The sequence below is a fragment of the Linepithema humile genome, chromosome 6, assembly GCF_040581485.1.
Source record: "Linepithema humile isolate Giens D197 chromosome 6, Lhum_UNIL_v1.0, whole genome shotgun sequence".
Classification (NCBI taxonomy): Eukaryota; Metazoa; Arthropoda; class Insecta; order Hymenoptera; family Formicidae; genus Linepithema; species Linepithema humile.
Genome location: NC_090133.1, coordinates 14,274,823 through 14,297,107, shown reverse-complemented (window position 1 = coordinate 14,297,107; position 22,285 = coordinate 14,274,823). Strand labels below are relative to the sequence as shown.

General features: G+C 32.6%; 2 protein-coding genes and 1 pseudogene across 6 annotated transcripts; 2 read left to right on the top strand and 1 right to left on the bottom strand.

Moving 5' to 3' along the window:
• The first annotated feature begins 727 nt into the window (after window positions 1-727).
• On the top strand, window positions 728-2,381 carry LOC137000621 (uncharacterized; annotated as a pseudogene).
• Window positions 2,382-12,896: 10,515 nt separating this feature from the next.
• Window positions 12,897-20,407, top strand: smid (nuclear valosin-containing protein-like smid). Of its 4 annotated transcripts, none has more exons than XR_001099944.2 (12): window positions 12,897-13,142; window positions 13,297-13,515; window positions 13,590-13,946; window positions 14,137-14,442; window positions 14,737-14,956; window positions 15,033-15,315; window positions 15,393-15,864; window positions 16,372-16,539; window positions 16,617-16,943; window positions 17,073-17,291; window positions 17,785-18,005; window positions 19,786-20,407. XR_001099944.2 is itself a non-coding variant. In XM_012359348.2 (11 exons), the coding sequence occupies exons 1-11, from the start codon at window positions 12,996-12,998 to the stop codon at window positions 17,920-17,922; spliced, it is 2,856 nt and encodes a 951-aa protein (XP_012214771.1). In that variant the 5' UTR covers window positions 12,897-12,995; the 3' UTR covers window positions 17,923-18,246. The 4 variants fall into 4 exon arrangements, 2 of the variants coding, with proteins under 2 accessions (XP_012214771.1, XP_012214772.1); XR_001099943.2 differs by lacking the exon at window positions 19,786-20,407 and adding an exon at window positions 19,329-19,555; XM_012359348.2 differs by lacking the exon at window positions 19,786-20,407 and having other exon boundaries at window positions 17,785-18,246.
• LOC105667517 (aurora kinase C-like) lies at window positions 18,231-21,391 on the bottom strand. Of its 2 annotated transcripts, none has more exons than XM_012359352.2 (5): window positions 21,206-21,391; window positions 20,402-21,016; window positions 19,587-19,721; window positions 19,135-19,525; window positions 18,231-19,050 (listed from the first exon to the last, which is right to left on the bottom strand). In XM_012359352.2, the coding sequence occupies exons 2-5, from the start codon at window positions 20,980-20,982 to the stop codon at window positions 18,958-18,960; spliced, it is 1,200 nt and encodes a 399-aa protein (XP_012214775.1). In that variant the 5' UTR covers window positions 20,983-21,016; window positions 21,206-21,391; the 3' UTR covers window positions 18,231-18,957. The 2 variants fall into 2 exon arrangements, with proteins under 2 accessions (XP_012214775.1, XP_012214774.1); XM_012359351.2 differs by having other exon boundaries at window positions 21,171-21,390.
• Window positions 21,392-22,285: the final 894 nt, after the last annotated feature.

Sequence of the window (22,285 nt, the reverse complement as noted above, 5' to 3'; positions counted from 1 at the left end):
TACTTCGATTGAGCCATCTTTTCGCGAACGTTTAGCGTCTTGCTTCGTGGATAATAATCTAACGCATATCCAAGGTAACAGCATATTATCTCTTCTTCGAACACATCCCTGCTTTTCTACCTTGCCCAAAGTTGTAAGAACACTTCTTGATACATCACATACACGTGTTGTAGTTGCTGATGTAAAACCAGGAGAATATGTTCATTTTGATCTCGAAGCAGGGATTATTCAACATCTTTCAGATATTTCCATCGCATCTATTGTTAATTACTTAGAACTTGATTTCAATATAGATGGATGTACTTGAGATAAATCGGGTTGTATTCAAATTTGGCCCATTCAATGCAGAATTGTTAATGTACGGTGTGCAAGGCCAATAGTAGTAGGAGTTTATAAAGGTGCACATAAACCACGTGATCCTAATATTTTCTTGAAAGAATTTATTTCAGATATTACAAGAATCATGTCTAACGGAGGAATTAATTTCCGTGGCAATAAAGTGCCAATACGACTTAGATGTTTTATAGCTGATGCACCAGCTCGAGCTTTTATTCTTAATCATCGTAGTCATGTGTCTTCGCATCCTTGTTCCAAGTATAAAGTTTCTGGTATACGTTGTGAAGGTCGCAATATCTTTAATGGTACAAGTCATTCTCTTCGAACCGATGAGGAATATATCAGATGTGTGGACGAAGATCATCATAAAGAGGGTAACTGTCCATTATCAATGCTTCCCATGGGAATAGTTTCGTAGACACCTTTTAAGTATATGCATCTGGTGTGTTTGGGCGTCATGAAAAAAATTTTATCTGCATGGATATATGGAAAATACTCACGTTTGTCAAAACTATCAGGAAGATTAATTTCTATTATGTGTGCAAGACTTAATAATCTTAAAGAATATTGTCCGTCAGATTTTGCAAGACGCCCTAGATCTCTCGAAACGTGTTCTAAATATAAAGCGACAGAATTTCGTCAATTTTTGCTTTATACAGGACCAGTTGTAATGTATGGTGTATTGGACGAGAGATTGTACAAGCACTTTTTATTCTCACATGTGGCAATAAGAATCTTAGTTTCCAATTCATCATCAAGACAATACTTGAATTTTGCAGAGCTTGCGCTACAAAAAGTTTGTTCGAAGTGATTCTTTTTATGGTCCAACCTTCAATACTTATAATATCCATGGCTTGCTTCATCTTACCAACGACGTGAGACGTTTTGACACTTTAGATTCGTTTTCTGCATTTTCTTATAAAAATAACATGTCCATTTTTAGAAAATATTGTAGAAAACCGGGTTTACCTCTTCAACAATTCTTCAAAAGGATGACAGAGATTAAAATTCACGGAACAGTCGATACTCGTGTCATTGATTCGTCAATTGTTACGTGCCGCAACTTATAGTTTCTTAGATTACTCTTTTTATTCGAACCTTTGAACCTTTTTTTATCTTTACTCCTTCTTGATCCTAAACACATGACCCTTCGATAACTGCAATAAACATAAACGCTGTCCCTATGCCTAACGCATATTTTCCTTTTGACAAAACCGCCTCCTTCCAATAAACATTCCGCCGCTACGATTTTCCTACAGCACCTTAAACGAAGATCATTCTCGCCAGTTCAGTTCTCGATCAAAGCTCAAACCAGCAACACCGAATAAAGACTTTTTCCACAAACGCGTCCCGACTTATTCTAAATAATCTATTACGTAGCTATACGCTCGTAACAATTGGTGGCAGCGGTGGGATTGTTTGTGTGTAAAAGTGCGGAAATTTTTACTATAATTGAGCTGATTGCTGTTAATTAATATCAAGTGAAAGAAAGTTAGAGACCCGGAATTCGAGAAAAGTTCGTAGCCAAGCAAGACTATCAAGTAGAAGAACCGAGGTCAACCATAACTTGGTGCTATCCTGACGAAATTAACGGGAGCACATTTCGATCAACCTGCTGAGATCCTGTCTGTTAGCCGATAAAACCACGACGTGTAGTTTACAACCTACCCCGAGGAAAAAGGCATCAGGACGCTCCTGGACGAGCACAGCAGCTAAAGAAGGAAAAGGACAGTAACAACGAGACTCCGTGGACGGCCAGCACGAAAAAAGGTCAACCCTCATCATCATCTCATTAATGTCATCATCATCAATTCATCTATATCTACTATCGGCGTGAAACCATCTCGTCATAGATATGCTGCGCATCGTACTTCTGTAAGTCTATGAATTTTGTAAACTTTAGAGACACTAAAGCGCATTATAATACAGACAGTTCGGAAAGTAGTTCGTCGATTAGTTATATTAGCGATAATAATTCTAAACATAATCACGTAATCTCAAATTTAGAAACAATCAATATGAACGATCGAACAGAAACGGTAGAGTCAGCGCGAGGCGTAGATCATTTTGGCACAAATCTAGAAAGTCGAAGATCCTCTACGAGTAACAGTAGCTATTTTCCCGTCCGTAATAGTTTATCGCTCATACCTGTTTTTAATGGAAAAAATATTCCAGTGACGCAATTTACAGCAGATTGTAAAGGAGTTAATGATTTAGTCGAGCCAGACGATAGGTTATTTTTCTTTAGATCGGTCTTACAAGTTAAATTAACGGGAGATGCCGCGTTAGTGAGAACAATCTATACAATAAATAATCTTGATGATTTATGCAAAGCATTAGAAAAGGAATTCGGAAATTCCAAAAGTTTTGACCATTGGGAAGTGGAAATTAATAAACTTCAGCAAAAAAGAAATGAATCCATTGAAGATTATGCTACTAGAACTAGAAAATTAAACTCTGAAATGATCCTTGCAATTTCTAATTACCCTGATCCAACAGCAAGAGCAGGACTAAGAATCTTTGCAATGAATAAATTAATTACTCATTTCTTAGGCGGATTACACAGTCAAACGGCACAACTTCTTTTATCACAAAAATTTAACACGTTAGACGACGCAATAGAAAGTGCAACTAGGTACATTACAACATCTAATTATCATTCAGAAAGATTTAGACAAAATAGATTCAACGATACATCGCGAATAACTTGTAATTACTGCAGGAAAATAGGACACACAGAAAACGAATGTAGGAAAAAACGTTACGATTCACAAAAATCCTCTCGTGAAAATCAAAATTCTTGGCAAAATAACCAATATAATAACGTCAGACGCGAGCAAAATTTTTTGCGGAATAATAACCCGAACGGAAGCAGATTTAACAGTAACCAAAATTTTTCTAACACTAACTATCAATCCAACCGGTTTAACCAACCCAATCAATATAATCAAGCGAATTATCAACGTAATAATAATTTATCTAACAACCTACCTAATAATTCAACTAATAATTCACATTTAAACTACCATGGCCAAGCGAAAAGCGCGCAACGTCAAGGCCAAATATCGAGTCGCGCACATCCGATTCAATCACTAGAACAAGAGCAAGAACATATACAATCAGAACAACCTCAAGAAATCTTATATCAATCCCATTCGAAGAACTTAGAAATTCAGGAGACAGATTCTTGTTAGATACAGGCGCTGATATTAACATCATTAAAGCTAACGCATTAGAGCGCGATACACTTGTGTATGTTGATGAAAAAGTAGAAATTCAAGGCATAATCGAAGAAAAGCAACAAACTCTCGGAACTGCATACTTACATTCAAATACGGGAGTTCACGAATTTCATGTAGTGCCCAGTAAATTCTCTTTGAAGGAACAAGGAATTATAGGTTCTACATATCTGCGTCAAGAAAACGCGAAAATTAACTTCAAAACGCGAACGGTAACAATTAGCAATAATCAAAGATACCCATTAGAATTTAGTAATCGAATAACGTTACCGAGTAGAAGTATTTGCCCTGTGATGTTACAAACGAAACATTATAACATTGATAATGCATTCATAGATCACAAAGAGTTAGAACGTGGTGTTTTTCTAATGAATAGCATAGTAAAAGTGAATCACGCGGGAGAAACGTATACATACGTGACAAACACGACTGAAAAAGAAGTAGAACTAGAGTTACCTGAGATCGATGTAGAGCCAGTGGATATTACCACGAGCCCAAGGGACAGCCCTACATATAAGATAGACTCGGTAATCTCAAATAATGTAACAAAAAGATTAAAATTATTAAAACAGAATTTAAGATTAGATCATCTAAATGAAGAAGAAAAACAGTCAATACAACCTATAATCGAAAATTTTAATGATATATTCTATTTACCGGGAGATCAATTAAAAGGTACTAATAGAATCACACACTCTATAAATACGACAGTTAACATCTCTATAAACGTAAAACAATATAGATATCCACCGATCCATAAAAACGAAATTAAAAATCAGATAAATAAATTATTAGATCAGGATATTATTCAACCGTCTGTTTCACCATATAACTCACCGTTATGGGTAGTGCCGAAAAAACCCGACGCTGATGGCAACAAACGATGGCGGTTAGTAATAGATTTCCGTAAACTAAATGAAAAAACAGTCGGAGATGCATACCCTTTACCTAACATATCAGATATCTTAGATCAATTAGGCAAAGCCAGGTATTTTTCGTGTTTCGATTTAGCCTCAGGCCAGAGCTGCCAGTTTTCCCCGGAGAGCTCCACACGCACACAACCGAGACCCGCTGACGTCACGTGTCCGTGTGCGCTCGGCTGTCGACTGGTAGAAGTGAGCGGACCTATGGCCGGTATTCATAGTCCGTTCTTATATTCAAGATCGTTTTAAGTACAAACTTATATTCGCTCTCTTTGTCAGACACAATCTATGTGTGACAAAGAGAGCGAATATAAGTCCGTGCTTAAGACGATTTTGAATATAAGAACGGACTATGAATACCGCCCTATGTCTTGTATCTCCTTCCCACCAAGCCTAGCATCAAACCGGTTTTGACGCTCGCACCATTTCTTCTGCCAAGCATTGGCAGCAAAAATGCTTTCCCGAATTTCGCTCCACGCGACTAAGTCGACTAGCGGCGTGTTGCTTTCGCTCGACGCGATATTTTTTCTGAGATTTACAGTCTTTTATGAAATATATATCATATTCATATTAATAAAATATTTTAACATTATGTATTTGCAGAATAATATTTTTCACGTTAATGTATAAAATAAGAATAAAGTAATAAAAATTATATATCGCAATATATAAACAAAACAAGTAACATTTCTACAATTTTAGTAGAAAAACATTTTTCCTATTAAAACATATTAACATGAGTTAATTGCGATAAAAATAAGCTTTAAACATATTTAATATATTATTTATTTATTTATATGTTCCAATTTTACACATTAACGTGAAAAATCACATTATAAATGCATAATATTTTTTGTAAATAGCAAAATACATTGAGAAGTAAAGGAAAAAATTGATTGAAAATAAAAGAAACATGTTTTTACTTAAAAAATATTTATGACTATCTTATTTAACACAAAAGTAATCTGGACAAAGCATACCAATGTGATTATACATTGGATAGTTTAGTATTTTAATTTTATTTTAACCATTTTAATATAGTGGTCTTCCGCACCACCCAAGAGGTGGATCTTCGCCAGGAACCCTATTGTACCACTTTTTATTTTTTTTTATACATTACCTTTATATAGATATGGTGTCGTTTGCAGACAAGATACTTATCATACACTTGTCGGTCATAAATGTGGTGTCATTTGCAGACAAAATACTTGTTACATGCCTGTCGTTTATAAGTGTGGTGTTCTTTGTGGACATATTAATGAAATTTTATTTATCTTAATTAAAAATGATAAGGGTCAACAAATAATAAAATTATAAAAGGAAAGGAGCAATAGGAATCAAAACGCTAGATTTTAGTGCGAACGAACTTGTATTGAGTTATAATAAACATCAGTATAAACAGACATTTCATAGCCTGTCATCAGGCTATCCTTAGTGTGGAATAAATAAAATACATATGAAAACGCACGCTGATTTACATTAAGATCTGAGTTAAAACAAATATAATTTAGACGCAAGATTTGTTGTAAAATTAATAAAAAAAGTTAGTTTTAACATTGATATAATCAATGTTAGCTCGTCGGTTTTACAAATAAAAGCTGATCAGTTTTACAAATAAAAGATAGAAGAAAAAAATTAAAAATTAAAAATTTGTCAAAAATTTTATAAAAAAAGTTAATTAAAATAAAATAAAATAATAAAATTAATTAAAATCATTCAATATTCGAGATCAACAAGTTAAAGAAAAGTTAGTCAATAAAAAAATAATAAAATAAAATAAAATAAAATTTACAAAATTTATATTAAGATAAATAATAGTTTTTTATTATTGTATGACCTCTTCCCCGACTGCCTCTTCTGTTCCCCTGGCCACCTCTATTGTTTTGGCCTCCTCTTCATCTTGTTATTCCAGAAGGACCTGGTCTAACATGATTGTCATATTGTAAATTTCGCCGAGCGTACCACCGTGCACGCGACCAACCACCTCCTCTTCTTTTTTTTCTAAAAATAAACACATTTATAGATTAATAATTTAAAACAATTATGCATATGAATAAATCATTTAGTTACAAAAAAATAAATAAATATCAATATATATGAAAGAGGCTAATGGAGCCACCGCTGGTTGTTAGTGCGAATTTTTTTATCTCTTATATTTTTTCTCCCGTTTTCCTTCCTTTCAAATAACTTGCTTACTTTAATCATACATTCCGATTCTTGAATAATAAGATCGATGTATGCAATTCTCGTACACTTTAGTGTCTCGAATCTGAGATCAGTGTACATTTTAATAATATCTCAATGCAGACGAATCAAGTTTCTATGCAAAACATAAAAAATTTTGCACTAACAACCAACGGTGGCTCCATTAGCCTCTTTCATATATATTGATATTTATTTATTTTTTTGTAACTAAATGATTTATTCATATGCATAATTGTTTTAAATTATTAATCTATAAATGTGTTTATTTTTAGAAAAAAAAAGAAGAGGAGGTGGTTGGTCGCGTGCACGGTGGTACGCTCGGCGAAATTTACAATATGACAATCATGTTAGACCAGGTTCTTCTGGAATAACAAGAAAAAGAGGAGGCCAAAACAACAGGGGTGGCCGGAGGGACAGAAGAGGCAGTCGGGGAAGAGGTCATACAATAATAAAAAACTATTATTTATCTTAACATAAATTTTGTAAATTTCATTTTATTTTATTTTATTATTTTTTTATTGACTAACTTTTCTTTAACTTGTTGATCTCGAATATTGAATAATTTTAATTAATTTTATTATTTTATTTTATTTTAATTAACTTTTTTTATAAAATTTTTGACAAATTTTCAATTTTTAATTTTTTTCTTCTATCTTTTATTTGTAAAACCGATCAGCTTTTATTTGTAAAACCGACGAGCTAACATTGATTATATCAATGTTAAAACTAACTTTTTTTATTAATTTTACAACAAATCTTGCGTCTAAATTATATTTGTTTTAACTCAGATCTTAATGTAAATCAGCGTGCGTTTTCCTATGTATTTTATTTATTCCACACTAAGGATAGCCTGATGACAGGCTATGAAATGTCTGTTTATACTGATGTTTATTATAACTCAATACAAGTTCGTTCGCACTAAAATCTAGCGTTTTGATTCCTATTGCTCCTTTCCTTTTATAATTTTATTATTTGTTGACCCTTATCATTTTTAATTAAGATAAATAAAATTTCATTAATATGTCCACAAAGAACACCACACTTATAAACGACAGGCATGTAACAAGTATTTTGTCTGCAAATGACACCACATTTATGACCGACAAGTGTATGATAAGTATCTTGTCTGCAAACGACACCATATCTATATAAAGGTAATGTATAAAGAAAAATGAAAAGTGGTACAATAGGGTTCCTGGCGAAGATCCATCTCTTGGGTGGTGCGGAAGACCACTATATTAAAATGGTTAAAATAAAATTAAAATACTAAACTATCCGATGTATAATCACATTGGTATGCTTTGTCCAGATTACTTTTGTGTTAAATAAGATAGTTATAAATATTTTTTAAGTAAAAACATGTTTCTTTTATTTTCAATCAATTTTTTCCTTTACTTCTCAATGTATTTTGCTATTTACAAAAAATATTATGCATTTATAATGTGATTTTTCACGTTAATGTGTAAAATTGGAACATATAAATAAATAAATAATATATTAAATATGTTTAAAGCTTATTTTTATCGCAATTAACTCATGTTAATATGTTTTAATAGGAAAAATGTTTTTCTACTAAAATTGTAGAAATGTTACTTGTTTTGTTTATATATTGCGATATATAATTTTTATTACTTTATTCTTATTTTATACATTAACGTGAAAAATATTATTCTGCAAATACATAATGTTAAAATATTTTATTAATATGAATATGATATATATTTCATAAAAGACTGTAAATCTCAGAAAAAATATCGCGTCGAGCGAAAGCAACACGCCGCTAGTCGACTTAGTCGCGTGGAGCGAAATTCGGGAAAGCATTTTTGCTGCCAACGCTTGGCAGAAGAAATGGTGCGAGCGTCAAAACCGGTTTGATGCTAGGCTTGGTGGGAAGGAGATACAAGACATAGGTCCGCTCACTTCTACCAGTCGACAGCCGAGCGCACACGGACACGTGACGTCAGCGGGTCTCGGTTGTGTGCGTGTGGAGCTCTCCGGGGAAAACTGGCAGCTCTGACACAGATGGCACTATATCTGCTGCCAAGTTCTGAGCAAATCTGCTCGCAAACTGCCGGCAGGCTACTAACATTTTGCTGACTGGGCAATTGTTCATAAGTTATACATTCACTAAATTTATTAACAAAACAAACATTTATATTTCCTACATATACATAATTCTTGTTATTTTTCAAAGAACTAGTTATTCTTAAAGATGCATGTATTATGTTACCTTGTTTATGCCATAAGTTAAGAATATTATGTTACCTTGTTTACGCAATAATTAATGATGACTTAAATATTAGTACCTATAGTCTTTTTTTTACTGTAAGTAAGCAAACTCCTCCTGCAATATAATTTAAAACAATAATGTTGAATCCTATTTTCACTATACTATACATATACATAGTATTACATACGTAAACCTAACTTATTTGTAGAAATTATATATATATATATATAATTGTGCTATAAATATATATATAGCACAAAAATTAATATAAAATATATAAATAAAAATTGTAGTAGTGGTGTTCTACTAGCCAACATCTCTCAAACATAACCTTATTTATGATATATATAGAAAGATGACCTGCATACATTGAACTATATACCATACTGGAACGAGCACAGGCTACCCCCTCCATTCGACAAAACGGTCAGACAAGGCAGTGACTCGGTACCGAATTTCTCTTTCTATCTCGTCTATTCTCGACTAATAGTAATTGTGAACACGTAACCGAAACTGTTGGTTAGATAGAGAGATCCGGGTCCGAACAGCTATCTCCATCTGACTGGTCGAGAATAAAGGCGTGCTCGTTCCAGTATGGTATATATTTCAATGCCTGCATATGATATAATAATTTTAGATTTTAATAATTATCTGTCAATTTAATAGTTCCTGACGCCTTATATGTTATCGCTTATGCGCCTTTTTCCATTTTTTAAGGGAGAATTACAGCACAAAACTCACACTTCACTGCCTGCGTTAATCTCAATGTTCACCGATCTATTTATGACACTAGAATTCGATTCGTGTTACGTGCCGCAACTTATAGTTTCTTAGATTATTCTGTTTATTCGAACCTTCGAACCTTTTTTTATCTTTACTCCTTCTTGATCCTAAACACATGATTCTTCGATAACTGCAACAAACATGGGTTAACCTAAACGCTGTCCCTATGCCTAACGCGTATTTTCTCTTTGACAAAACCGCCTCCTTCCAATAAACATTCCGCCGCTACGATTTTCCTACAGCACCTTAAACGAAGATCATTCTCGCCAGTTCAGTTCTCGATCAAAGCTCAAACCAGCAACACCGAATAAAGACTTTTTCCACAAACGTGTCCCGACTTATTCTAAATAATCTATTACGTAGCTATACGCTCGTAACAGTCGTCAATCCGAGAAAGGTTAAGTAATCAAAAAGCGGTAATCTTATACAGTGATGGGAGAAAGTTCCGTAACGGTCAAATATCTTGGAAAATAATGATTATGGAAGAAAATGTTCAATACAAAAGTTTTAGTATATCAAGTGGTCTATTATATGGTTATATTGAAATGACCTTCATGTGACCTTGAAGGACATCGCGAAGGTCAACTTTGAAATCTTAAATGGAAACTCCTATTTTCTATTACATATTCTTAAAGCTGGTGTCAAGACGTTTCCGAAACACTATAATAAAGTTATTTTTCATTAAATACTTTTCGAGTTATGAGGCTTGAAAGTTACAGCATTTTGACATAAAATACAAAATATCTTGTAAAACATTCAATTTTCGGGAATCTTACCTTAATACTTTTATGCATAAAATAATGAAACGAATCAATTAATATAAAGAAAACACATTGTTGCTTTTAAGAAAAAATATGTAATTTGCAACATGCAGCTGCATATTTTTTTTTTAAAGCAATTATGAGTTTTTTTTATATCAATTGATTTGTCTCATTATTTTATGCATAAAAGTATTAAGGTAAGATTCTCGAAAACTGAATGTCTTACAAGATATTTTGTATTTTATGTCAAAATGCTGTAACTTTCAAGCCTCATAACTCGAAAAGTACTTAATGAAAAATAACTTCATTATATTGTTTCGGAAACGTCTTGACACCAGCTTTAAGAATATGTAGTAGAAAATAGAAATTTCCATTTAAGATTTCAGTTGACCTTCGCGGTGTCCTTCAAGGTCACATGAAGGTCATTTTAATATAACCATATAATAGACCACTTGATATACTAAAACTTTTGTATTGAACATTTTCTTCCATAATCATTATTTTCTAAGATATTTGACCGTTACGGAACTTTCTCCCATCACTGTATATACTGGCTTCTCGAACCAAGAACTCGATGACCAAGTTCTAGTATCGTCATATAATAGAAATAAATATTTTCTCTATATATACTTGTACTTTGATCTTAACAAATGGACGGATTAAAATTATATTTGTATGTTATATGTGTGTCTACGCATGCACACAAAATTAAATTTGTTCTCTGTTCATTAAGCAAAAAAAATGTCTTACTAAAAAATATTTATGTAAGAAATCTTTTGCTAAATTTGAAGAAACAGCAATTTTAATGTACGTATATTTGTTGTACTAGAAATATCTTCAGGAAATCCTACGAATAACTATTTATTATCGATCTGTATCGTTCGGATCATTTTGATCAAATTGGGATGTCCTGGGGAAATCTTTGCTATGTGGGATATGTGTGCAAATATGTATATGTATTAATATAAATTGTTCATAAATATTACATGCAATGTTTTAGCAAGTATAAAAAGCACTTGTATTTTCTCGATAATAAATTTTATTACCCTGTATATTATTATTTAATTATTATCAATCTTTAGATGATTTTAATATATATATATATATATATAATATTTATCAACAATTCATATACATATAACCATATGCAAATATAAAAAGTACGATAAGCGGGCGTTTGCTAGTCTTGCTAATGCAAGGTGTTTGTTTCTTCTTGTCAAGCAGCCATGTTAGCATAGAAATCGTTCAGATTTAACGATTTTGTAGTAAACAAACTGTGACTCGGAGAAGTAATATTTTGTCGTGATTTTTTTTTAAATATATTCCTTATATAACTGCGCGACTTAGTAAGAAGCCCGATTTTGCAATTTGGTCCTTAAAAATTAAAAAAAAATTAAAGTACACGTTTCTATAGAAAAAAAATTTTTTTTAACCATTTTTCCAAAAAAAATCGCTTTTTACTAAGTTGCGCATACTTTTTCTGAATATGAATATCATAACTGTTATGCGTTTTTTTCCGTAATTATGGACGGTATTCATAGTCATTTCTTATATTTAAGATCGTCTTAAGTCGTCGTCATCGTCGTCTTAAGATACTAATATGGCTTTTTGATTGGTTCGTAGCATTTTAAGACAATATTTAAGGGCGGTATTCATAGGCCGGTATTCATAGTCCGTTCTTATATTTAAGATTGTGTTAAGTATTGTCTTAAAATGCTACGAACCAATCAAAAAGCCATATTAGTATCTTAAGACGACGATGACGACGACTTAAGACGATCTTAAATATAAGAAATGGCTATGAATACCGGCCTTATGACCGAATTTTGTTTATTACGATTTCGAGCTTTACTTCTATTCCGACAGAGGTACTAGTTTCACTCCTGTCGACCCTTAGGGCGGTATTCATAGTCCGTTCTTATATTCAAAATCGTCTTAAGCACGGACTTATATTCGCTCTCTTTGTCACACATAGATTGTGTCTGACAAAGAGAGCGAATATAAGTTTGTACTTAAAACGATCTTGAATATAAGAACGGACTATGAATACCGGCCTTAAAAAATATTACGTGACCAAGTACTACTGCAAAGATTAAGCCCCTTACACAATGCCAGGCAACAGGCAATAAGAACAGGAAATAACATACAAGAGAAAGAGAGAAAAGCTATTTCTCTCTTTTTTTTTCTTACATTATTCTCTATTCCTATTGCCTGTTGCCTGGCATTGTGTAAGGGGCTTTAGTTATGTTTGATCACGTGATGTCTTCTAACGCTGATAGCGTTTTCGATTATACAGGATTTGAACGACCCAGGGTTGATCAATCACTATTTTACTATAAATGCAAGTCTTTCATTGGTGGAGAGGTTGCAATGACGTCATTAACCAACCCTGGGTCGTTCAAATCCTGTATAATCGAAAACGCTATGAAATTGAGCATCGAGCGCGAGAATCGCGTGCGATTTGTGTGGAGCGATTCGAGTTCGTTTCACAGGTTTTTGTTGGTTTTTCGGGAATACAATGCAAAAAGTGGGTAAATTAAATTCATCGATCGATATCATTCCAATACAAGGATCAAGCAGCGATTACAGATCGAGATACATAAATAAGCTCAGAATGGATCAAAGATTGTTTCGAGATCAATCACTAATTGCACGCGTACAAACGGTAACGTATCGCACATGGTTAGGTTAGGTTATCCTCTTAGATCTTTTAATGTCAATGAGATTGAAAGTTGTATATTCAAAACATTGTACAACACGATCATTCAAAAAAGTCCAATTTTTATAACGTTTTAACTCATGTTTTACATATTTCACAGTATATGCACGAAAACGAAAACAAAGTATATATTGATGTCAATGAAATGGCAGATGCATTGCAAAAACGATACAGAGATTATCGTGGTAAGAAGCGTGGTACGTTTCGTGCAATGGTACGTAAAGCTTATGACGAACTCACAGAGATATTCTCAAGGAAACCTACGACACGTGAATGTGCTGCATACGACGATGATGATTTTGAGGATGTTGATGTCGAAGTATTTAGATATATTAAGTTTTTAATTGTTTAGTATTTTTACAATATTTTTTTAACAAATATGGTTAATTTTAGTTAGATTCACAACGTACTTCAATAGGTGATATGTTATTACATATGTATAATAAGTCGTCATACACACAGAATGGAAATTCGAGCGATAAGGAATTGATAGATATCAGTAGCGACGATGATGTGTCAAAGATGGAATCTAAAATTGAAAAGAATGTAAAAGCATCTGAGCCTGTGTGTAATGTTAATGAAGATTCTTTGCACACATCTGCAACAGTTATTTCAAAAGCAGAAATAGCTATCTCACAATCAGCAATATCTATTCCAAAGCCAGAAACATCCGTTACAAAGCCAGAAACATCGATTACAAAGCCAGAAACACTTGCGATAAAGTCAGAATTACCTGTAAAATCCAAAAACGTATGTACATATATACACAATTTATGATTAATCTTTAGAGGTTTATAAAATGTTACATCTCAACATCTCAATACATGTCCAAGTAAAATTTTTATAATCTAAAAACTAAAGATTAATTAAAATTTCAGAATTCTACAAATTCTACAGAATAATGGATTAAAAGTAAAGTATATGCTTATTCCTATTTCAGCTTGTGAACGAGGTCATAAAACAACCATTAATAGAATCTGCAAGAAAACGACAAAGGGACAAAGAAAATGACAGTGGACAGTTTTCAATTGCGAAAAAAGCAAAATCTATACCTGTCACAGAACCGAAAGTTACATTTTCCGATGTAGGTGGTAGTGACAAAATCTTGAGAACTGTCTGCAAGTTACTAGCCCATATAAAACATCCTGAAATTTTTAAACAGCTTGGTATATCTCCGCCAAGAGGATTTTTACTTCATGGGCCTCCCGGATGTGGAAAGACATTACTAGCACATGCAGTTGCAGGAGTAAGATAATATTTAATTTTAAATAAGCAATATAAAACAAATAGAATAGAAACATTATTCAGATGATAAACAGAATAATAAACACATTTGTGATATTTTATAAATATTACAAAACATATTTGATTTTCTATCAAAAGAATACATACATATTAATTTATTAGTAGTATTTATTAGTCATAGTATTAGTATACATGTTTATTAGTTTTATGTATTCTTTTTCTTTATATTTATATATATATATATATATAATTAAAGGAAAGTTTATTATAATTAATATTTTGTTTTTTATATTAGGAATTAAACATACCTCTACTAAAAGTAGCAGGGCCTGAGCTTGTGGCAGGAGTATCTGGTGAAAGTGAAGCTCGTATTAGAGAATTGGTTGAGCAAGCTTTAAGTCTTGCACCATGCATCATTTTCATAGATGAAATAGATGCTGTTGCACCACATAGAGCTACAGCTCAAAGAGAGATGGAAAGAAGAATTGTTGCACAATTATTGTCAAGCTTAGATGGTAAACTATTCAATTTTTTATTATATGTTTTATTATTTGTTTTATGCCAACTGTTATGAAGCATATTTTTTTCCAGAATTAAATTTCAAAGAAAATGGAGACAGAGTACTGGTGATTGGTGCGACAAATCGACCTGATTCATTAGATCCTGCTTTAAGAAGAGCGGGACGTTTTGATCGTGAAGTATGCCTTGGCATACCAGACAGAGAGGCGAGGGCTAGAATCTTAGCAGTGCATACTGAAAAAGTTGTATTAGCTCCTAATGTTAGTTTGTCGACAATAGCTTCCCTCACTCCAGGTTTTGTAGGTGCAGATTTGGTTGCCTTAATTAGAGAAGCTGCCATGGCTGCTGTAGATAGGTAAATCTTTGCAAATAATTTTAATTTTATCCGTACACATACACACTTGCATATATGTATATATGTAACTTTTATAGAATATTTGAGGATTTAAATAGATCAAGGCAGGAACAAAAATTACCCGAAATATCATCCGAAATCGATAAGAAATCTAACAAGGAAACTCATACTTCCAAAGATTCGGGAAATTTAATTAATCAAAATACCAGTGTTCCTACGACAGAAGTTCCTACTACTACGGTACAAAATGATACCGCGTTCCTAAGAGATGTATCCAAAACTCCTGTAACTTTGGATAATACTGAAATGGACATAATACAGGAACACTCATCGGATTTGTCAAGCTTATTGGGTTGGTTACACAGCGAGCTTTCCCTTTCCGCAAAACATCTATCAACCTTGTGTATTGAGCATAGTGATTTTGAGATTGCTTTACGCGTTGTTCAACCTTCAGCGAAAAGAGAAGGATTTGCAACAGTTCCTGATGTAACCTGGGACGATGTTGGCTCATTGCAAGATGTACGACAGGAACTGCAAATGGCGATTCTCGTGAGTATTAGAGAATGTCAATAAATACAAATACTTTTATTTCAACATATGAATACAAATTTTTGTTTACTTAAGTATAAACTATAAGTTAATAACTTGAAGTTTAGGCTCGCAAATTTCAAAACGATGGAATAGCAGAAGGATCTCAAGCCAAAGAAGATTGTAATTCTTGATATTTATTATTGAAACCAATGTTTTAATTAAGCAACATACGTTTCAGCTGATCATTCAGCCATCATCAGTGCTACCTTTACAAAACTGTTTCTTAGAAGACCGTAAGTTTAATTCGTCATTATTAATAAAAACTCTTATGAAGTGATCACGTATGATGGCTGATGATGGCTGAATGATCAGCTGAAACGTATGCTGCTTAATTAAAACATTGGTTTCAATAATAAATATCAAGAATTACAATCTTCTTTGGCTTGAGATCCTCCTGCTATTCCATCGTTTTTAAACTAAAAGTATTAATATTTTTTGTTTAAACATATATATTTTTTATTACAGGCTCCCATTAAGCACTCTGAACAATTTAATGCATTAGGTTTAACTGCTGCTAGTGGAGTATTGTTATGTGGTCCACCCGGATGTGGAAAAACTTTGCTTGCCAAAGCTATTGCTAATGAAGCTGGGATTAATTTTATTTCCGTTAAAGGACCTGAACTTTTAAATATGGTAAGATTGAATAATACAGTTATAATATTACATATATATTTGAAAATATAAAGATTTATTTTGTTTCACATTTTTAGTATGTTGGCGAAAGTGAGAAAGCAGTTCGTCAATGTTTCTTAAGAGCAAGAAATTCGGCACCGTGCGTCATATTCTTTGATGAATTAGATGCATTATGTCCTAAAAGAACAGAAGGTGATCATTCTGCAACATCACGTGTCGTTAATCAAATGCTTACAGAAATGGATGGTGTCGAGGATCGACAAGGTGTATTTCTTATGGCCGCTAGTAATCGCCCTGACATAATAGATCCAGCTGTTTTGAGACCAGGAAGACTCGACAAAATTTTATACGTTGGTTTCCCAACAGCTTCAGATAGAGTCGATATTTTACGTGCATTAACAAAAGTATGTGTATAGTATAAAAGTGTGCATATGCGCGCGCACATAATTATAATTTTATCTGTTGAATAATGTTTTACATTTTTTCATTTTTGATGCAACTAATTAACGTAAATAATTTATTATAATTTATAGAATGCAACAAAACCAAAACTTGCATCAGACGTTAATTTGGAGCAAGTGGGATATCACGACAAGTGTCAAGGTTATACTGGAGCAGATTTAGCAGCTTTGATAAGAGAAGCTGGTATGGAAGCGTTGAAGGAGATAATAGCCGGTTATGGACACTCAGAAATTTCTATGCGGCACATCTTTCGAGCATTCGATAAAATACAACCGTCTGTTCGCGAGAAGGCAAGTGTCTACTTGATTTATTTATAGTTTAACGCAGTGCTCGGAATTATTTCAGCTTTTCGGCCGATTCTCGTAATATACGCCTTCTTTCCTCTTTTTACCGCACGTGCGGCAGCCGCTAGGGCCAGCGTCGCCAAACGTTAGAAGCGGCACTATCCGATAAATGTTGGATTCTTCTCCCTTGATCATTAAAAGTTAAAAAAATTTATTAAAAATATTTTTTTTATTTTTAAATTTATTATGTGGGAATATTTCAATAAATTTCCACGTCACCCATGAAGTACTAATTGCTATTAAGGAAAAAAATATTTTTAATAAATTTTTTTAACATTAATCGGATAGCGCCTAACGCTCGGCGGCGCTGGCCCTAACGGCTGCCGCGCGCGCGGTAAGGAGAGGAAAGGAGGCGTATACCACAAGAATCGGCCGAAAAGCTGAAATAATTCCGAGCTCTGGTTTATTGAATAAAATAACACAAAGTCACATTCTACAGGATATTAAGCATTATGAAAAGTTGAGTAAGCTGTATTCAGTTAAGAAGAGTTCTGAGATTACACCAATGGAAACACCAATAGAAACACCAATAGATGCACCAATTGTTGATGTAATTATGGAATCAATGGAAACTTGAAGTGCAATTAAAAAGTCTATGGAAATTGCTAAAAAATTCTTCCATTAACAAACTTCATATTAAACTTTACACAGAAATGAAAGGTACTCTTTTAACAGTTCAATCAAAACTTTTAGTTGCATTGATATTTTATAAGTGAACATATAGATTTAGTATTTGCTAAATAATTAATAACTGACAATTTATCATGACAGTTGAAATTTTTCATTATTTTTTAATTACATAAGCATAGAAAATATACACACGTTTATAATTGTGACTTTGATTGTGACGAAAGAATTTTTGATTAAAGTTTTTGTCAATAAAAGTTTATGTTCAATAATATATTTTTCTCTTTTTATTACATGCATAGATTAAATCATGTGTACTATGTATGTTTTTAAAATTAATCTTATAAATTTTTTTACTTATACTTTTCTATTAAATATTCTTTAATAATTATTTAGTACATACACATATGCGCTGACATACATACTCTTCATACATTTTTTGTTTATTCACTTGAATTGTCAATAAGCAAACTTCCGTATTTTAAACCAATTCAATCTTTGTATATTAAATATCTCCACATGTGCTGCTTCTTCATTACTTCACATTTATTATATAATCATGCACTTTTTTATCTCACACATGTGCTATTACAATATAAGTGAGGATTGAGAGAAACGTTCAAAATAGAGCTTCCCATAAATATGAAGAAATTATTTGTAATTTGACTAAAATAGAAAACATGTCACAAAATCATAAAAGATGGCACATACTATTGCAATAGAAGTTGTTGCGAGATAAATTTTCTTGCTTCTTGTTTTAAAAATCTATAAATTAGAGCTTATCTATTAAATACGTATTTAAAAAACCGTTTATATGTATAAAAGGATATTTTAGATACATAATAAATAATGTCAATAGTTTATGTAGCAATTAATTTTCCATTGACTGTCAGAAGAGAGAATTGTAATGAATTTACGTAGTAGTATATTTATGTAGAGACGTATATTTAACATAATTAGATATTAATATTGATGACTGAAAATTTCATGGCTTATCTGTTTTGCAATGTTTCACAATCCAAGGATGGGTGAGAACACCGTTCATATCCAATCTCTTTTCAGGATCAATAACTATTAACTGAAATACAATTCATTAAAAATTAACTAAGTTTTAAGATAAATGTGTGTGTGTTATCAATACTAAAATATTTATTAAACATACCTTTGAAATTAAATCTTTTGCATCTTCGCTAATAAAGCTTGGAAATGTGAATCGCAATCTTTTTATGTTTACATAAGTTTCATCACTAGTCTTAGCAAAGAAAGGTGGCTCGCCAACTAAACATTCATAACATAATACTCCGACACTCCAAAAGTCAACTGTGTGATTATGCGTTTTACCAGATATCATTTCAGGTGGCAAGTAATCTAAAGTACCACATAAAGTATCTCTTCTAGAGGAAGGAGCATGCACAGACCATCCAAAATCAGCTATTTTTAATTCACCATTTGCTCCAAGAAGTAGATTTTCAGGTTTAATGTCACGATGAATAACATTCTTACTATGGCAATATTTTAACGCATCTGCTAATTGAGCTACATAATTGGCTGTTCTGCAAAGCATAATATACAATTAATCCCAATTGTTCACAAAATTATTTTTTATGAACCTACCTTTCTTCATCAAACCGCTTATTGGGTTGCTTATTTAGTTCTTTATAAAGCTCTCCTTTCGGTGCATATTCTAATATTAAATAAATTCGCTGGTCATCATAAAAATATCCATACATTCTTAAAATGTTTGGATGTCTGAAAAAAAATAAAGCTCTTCTAGTATATCTTGGAACAAGTGTAATCAATCTTTATTTTTCAGATTACTATAAGGAAAAAATCAATATGTTTACTAAAAGCTGCAGAATTGTACAAAAATAGTACAGAAATTTAAAGCAAATATATATATTTAGAATACTAACAAAACAAAAATTAAGCAAAGTTAAGTTTGGGCATAAATATTGATGATGAATACTCTAACTGTTGATGTTTTTTGATCTTTCATTTATAATATTGGTTATTTTTATTCTAGAAAAAGATTCATTTTTGCAGTAAGCATATATGCAGTAAACTCATAAATATCCTTTTAATGAAAAATTTTCAAATTTAAAGTCAATTTTTTCTCAGTAGAAATAAGATCAATTATACAAATACAATTATAAACAATAAGAGGATTTCACAAAAAAAATAAGTAAAGTCATTTGAGTTTACTTTTTATCTCAAACAGAATTGTTTTTAATAGACTTACTGTTTATAACATAGTTAAAAATTTAGATGAAAAGAAGATATGATAAATAAACACAATTGATCATTCTTACATACACTTTGCTAAGAAAAAGTTTTACTCCAAATTGATTAGAGAATCTATCATTGAAAAAACATTCATGTGAGTCTTGCATTTTATATAACTAACAAGAATAAAACAAATGAGGATATACCTTAAATGAGTTTGAATTTCTATCTCACGTCGTACTTGATGCGAAATCCTAGCATCTTCTACTTGCATTCTATAAAGCACTTTCATGGCTATCACAAATTTCGATCTTTTTTCTCTAGCTAGGTACACGTTACCAAATTTTCCCTTACCCAGAGGTCGGCCAATATCAAAATCTGTCAATACCCATGTCTTCTGTCTTTGATTTTCCTTACTTGGATTACTTGCAGCTGCATTAGAGACTTTCTGGGTGTCCTCATTTTTGCTGTCCTTTACTTCTTTGGCATTATCAGTATTAGATTTTTGCTGATCCTGAGTAATACCTGCTGACTTGGACACTACTAGCAATTTAGGCGGTGGCATTAATTCTGTAGACTTTTTTGCAGTGTTATTTTCATCTTGGTCAGTATTTTTTGTCAACATAATCTCACATGTTTCTTCTTCATCGTTATTCGTACTTTCCACATTTTTTGATCGAGTAATGTCCGTTAAAGTCGTTTCAGAAATGTGCAAGTACTTAAAACGGCTGACTTTTAATGCTTGCGTAGTCGACTGATGATTTGTTTTATCATTTTCCTTATCCATTCTAATAAGCACAACTGTCACTTTTATACCGGTCCTACAATTACAAATACAAATAGCAATGCTTTCACAATAATGTACATATATGGCACATCATAAACATTATCATAACTTCAAAATTATATAAATATATGAAAATATATATCGCTCTACCGTTAACTTTTTTAAGTTTTACATATCAATTTACTTACTAAATTTTATGCACACAACTTATAACAAAACGTACTTGCTTTCAGCAAAATAATATCGAAGCAAGGAAATCGTCAAAATCCGCAAACTCCTCAAACGGTTATTCAAACTAATAAATGTCTTTCTTTGATTGGCTAATACAAAATACACCACAAGTCACAACTGAAATATAGGCTGTGTTCCAAAATTCACTACTAGTACTGAAAATCTATAGTTTACGTCACGTATATTGTAGATTTTCAGTACTGGCAGTGAATTTCGGAACACAACCATAATAAAAAGTCATAGGCCGGTATTCATAGTCCGTTCTTATATTCAAGATTGTCTTAAGTACAGACTTATATTCGCTCTCTTTGTCAGACACAATCTATGTGTGACGAAGAGAGCGAATATAAGTCCGTATTTAAGACGATCTTGAATATAAGAACGTACTATGGCCGGTATTCATAGTCCGTTTTTATATTCAAGATCGTCTTAAGCACAAACTTATATTCGCTCTCTTCGTCAGACACAATCTATGTATGACGAAGAGAGCGAATATAAGTCCGTGCTTAAGACGATTTTGAATATAAGAACGGACTATGAATACTGCCCTATGAATACCGCCCATAAAGACCCTACAAGTAAGGGTGAAATCAGATGATACGGAAAAGAGCTGCGGAACGGAGAGTGCGTTATTGAGACAACCAATCACAGCTATTGCGTATGATTGTATTCCGCAAGTGATTGGCTGTCTCAATGACGCACTCTCCGTTCCGCAGCTCTTTTCGTATCATCTGATTTCACCCTAAGGGTGCAGTCCCATTGAGCACGGATCGAAGTGACGGATCGGATTTCTTACCAGAATTCTAGTGAATTTTTGATCCTGCTATTTTCTTCCGATCGGAACGCGTATTTCTGTTTGTTTAGAACATCCGGAACTGTCCGGAACGATGTCAGTGTTAGTAACAAGCCAAAATGAGTGCCAAATATGATTAATAAAACTGTTTTTTCATCCACCTCTATGAATTTAGGATATTTTTAGTCGCATTGAGGTTAAAACTGTCTAATATAAAACTGTCTGTTACAAAATATAGTTTACGTTTCTTCACACATGTGTCCGTTCCGTTCTGTAAAA

Coding starts and splice junctions, on each gene's coding strand:
- LOC105667517 (XM_012359352.2), bottom strand. CDS start 20,982: ATGGATAAGGAAAATGATAAAACAAATCATCAGTCGACTACGCAAGCA. Junction 19,526..19,586: donor AAGCGGTTTGATGAAGAAAG/GTAGGTTCATAA, acceptor TATGCTTTGCAG/AACAGCCAATTATGTAGCTC. Junction 19,051..19,134: donor CAAAAGATTTAATTTCAAAG/GTATGTTTAATA, acceptor ATTGTATTTCAG/TTAATAGTTATTGATCCTGA.
- smid (XM_012359348.2), top strand. CDS start 12,996: ATGCAAAAAGTGGGTAAATTAAATTCATCGATCGATATCATTCCAATA. Junction 13,143..13,296: donor TAATTGCACGCGTACAAACG/GTAACGTATCGC, acceptor CATATTTCACAG/TATATGCACGAAAACGAAAA. Junction 16,944..17,072: donor TTTTACGTGCATTAACAAAA/GTATGTGTATAG, acceptor TATAATTTATAG/AATGCAACAAAACCAAAACT.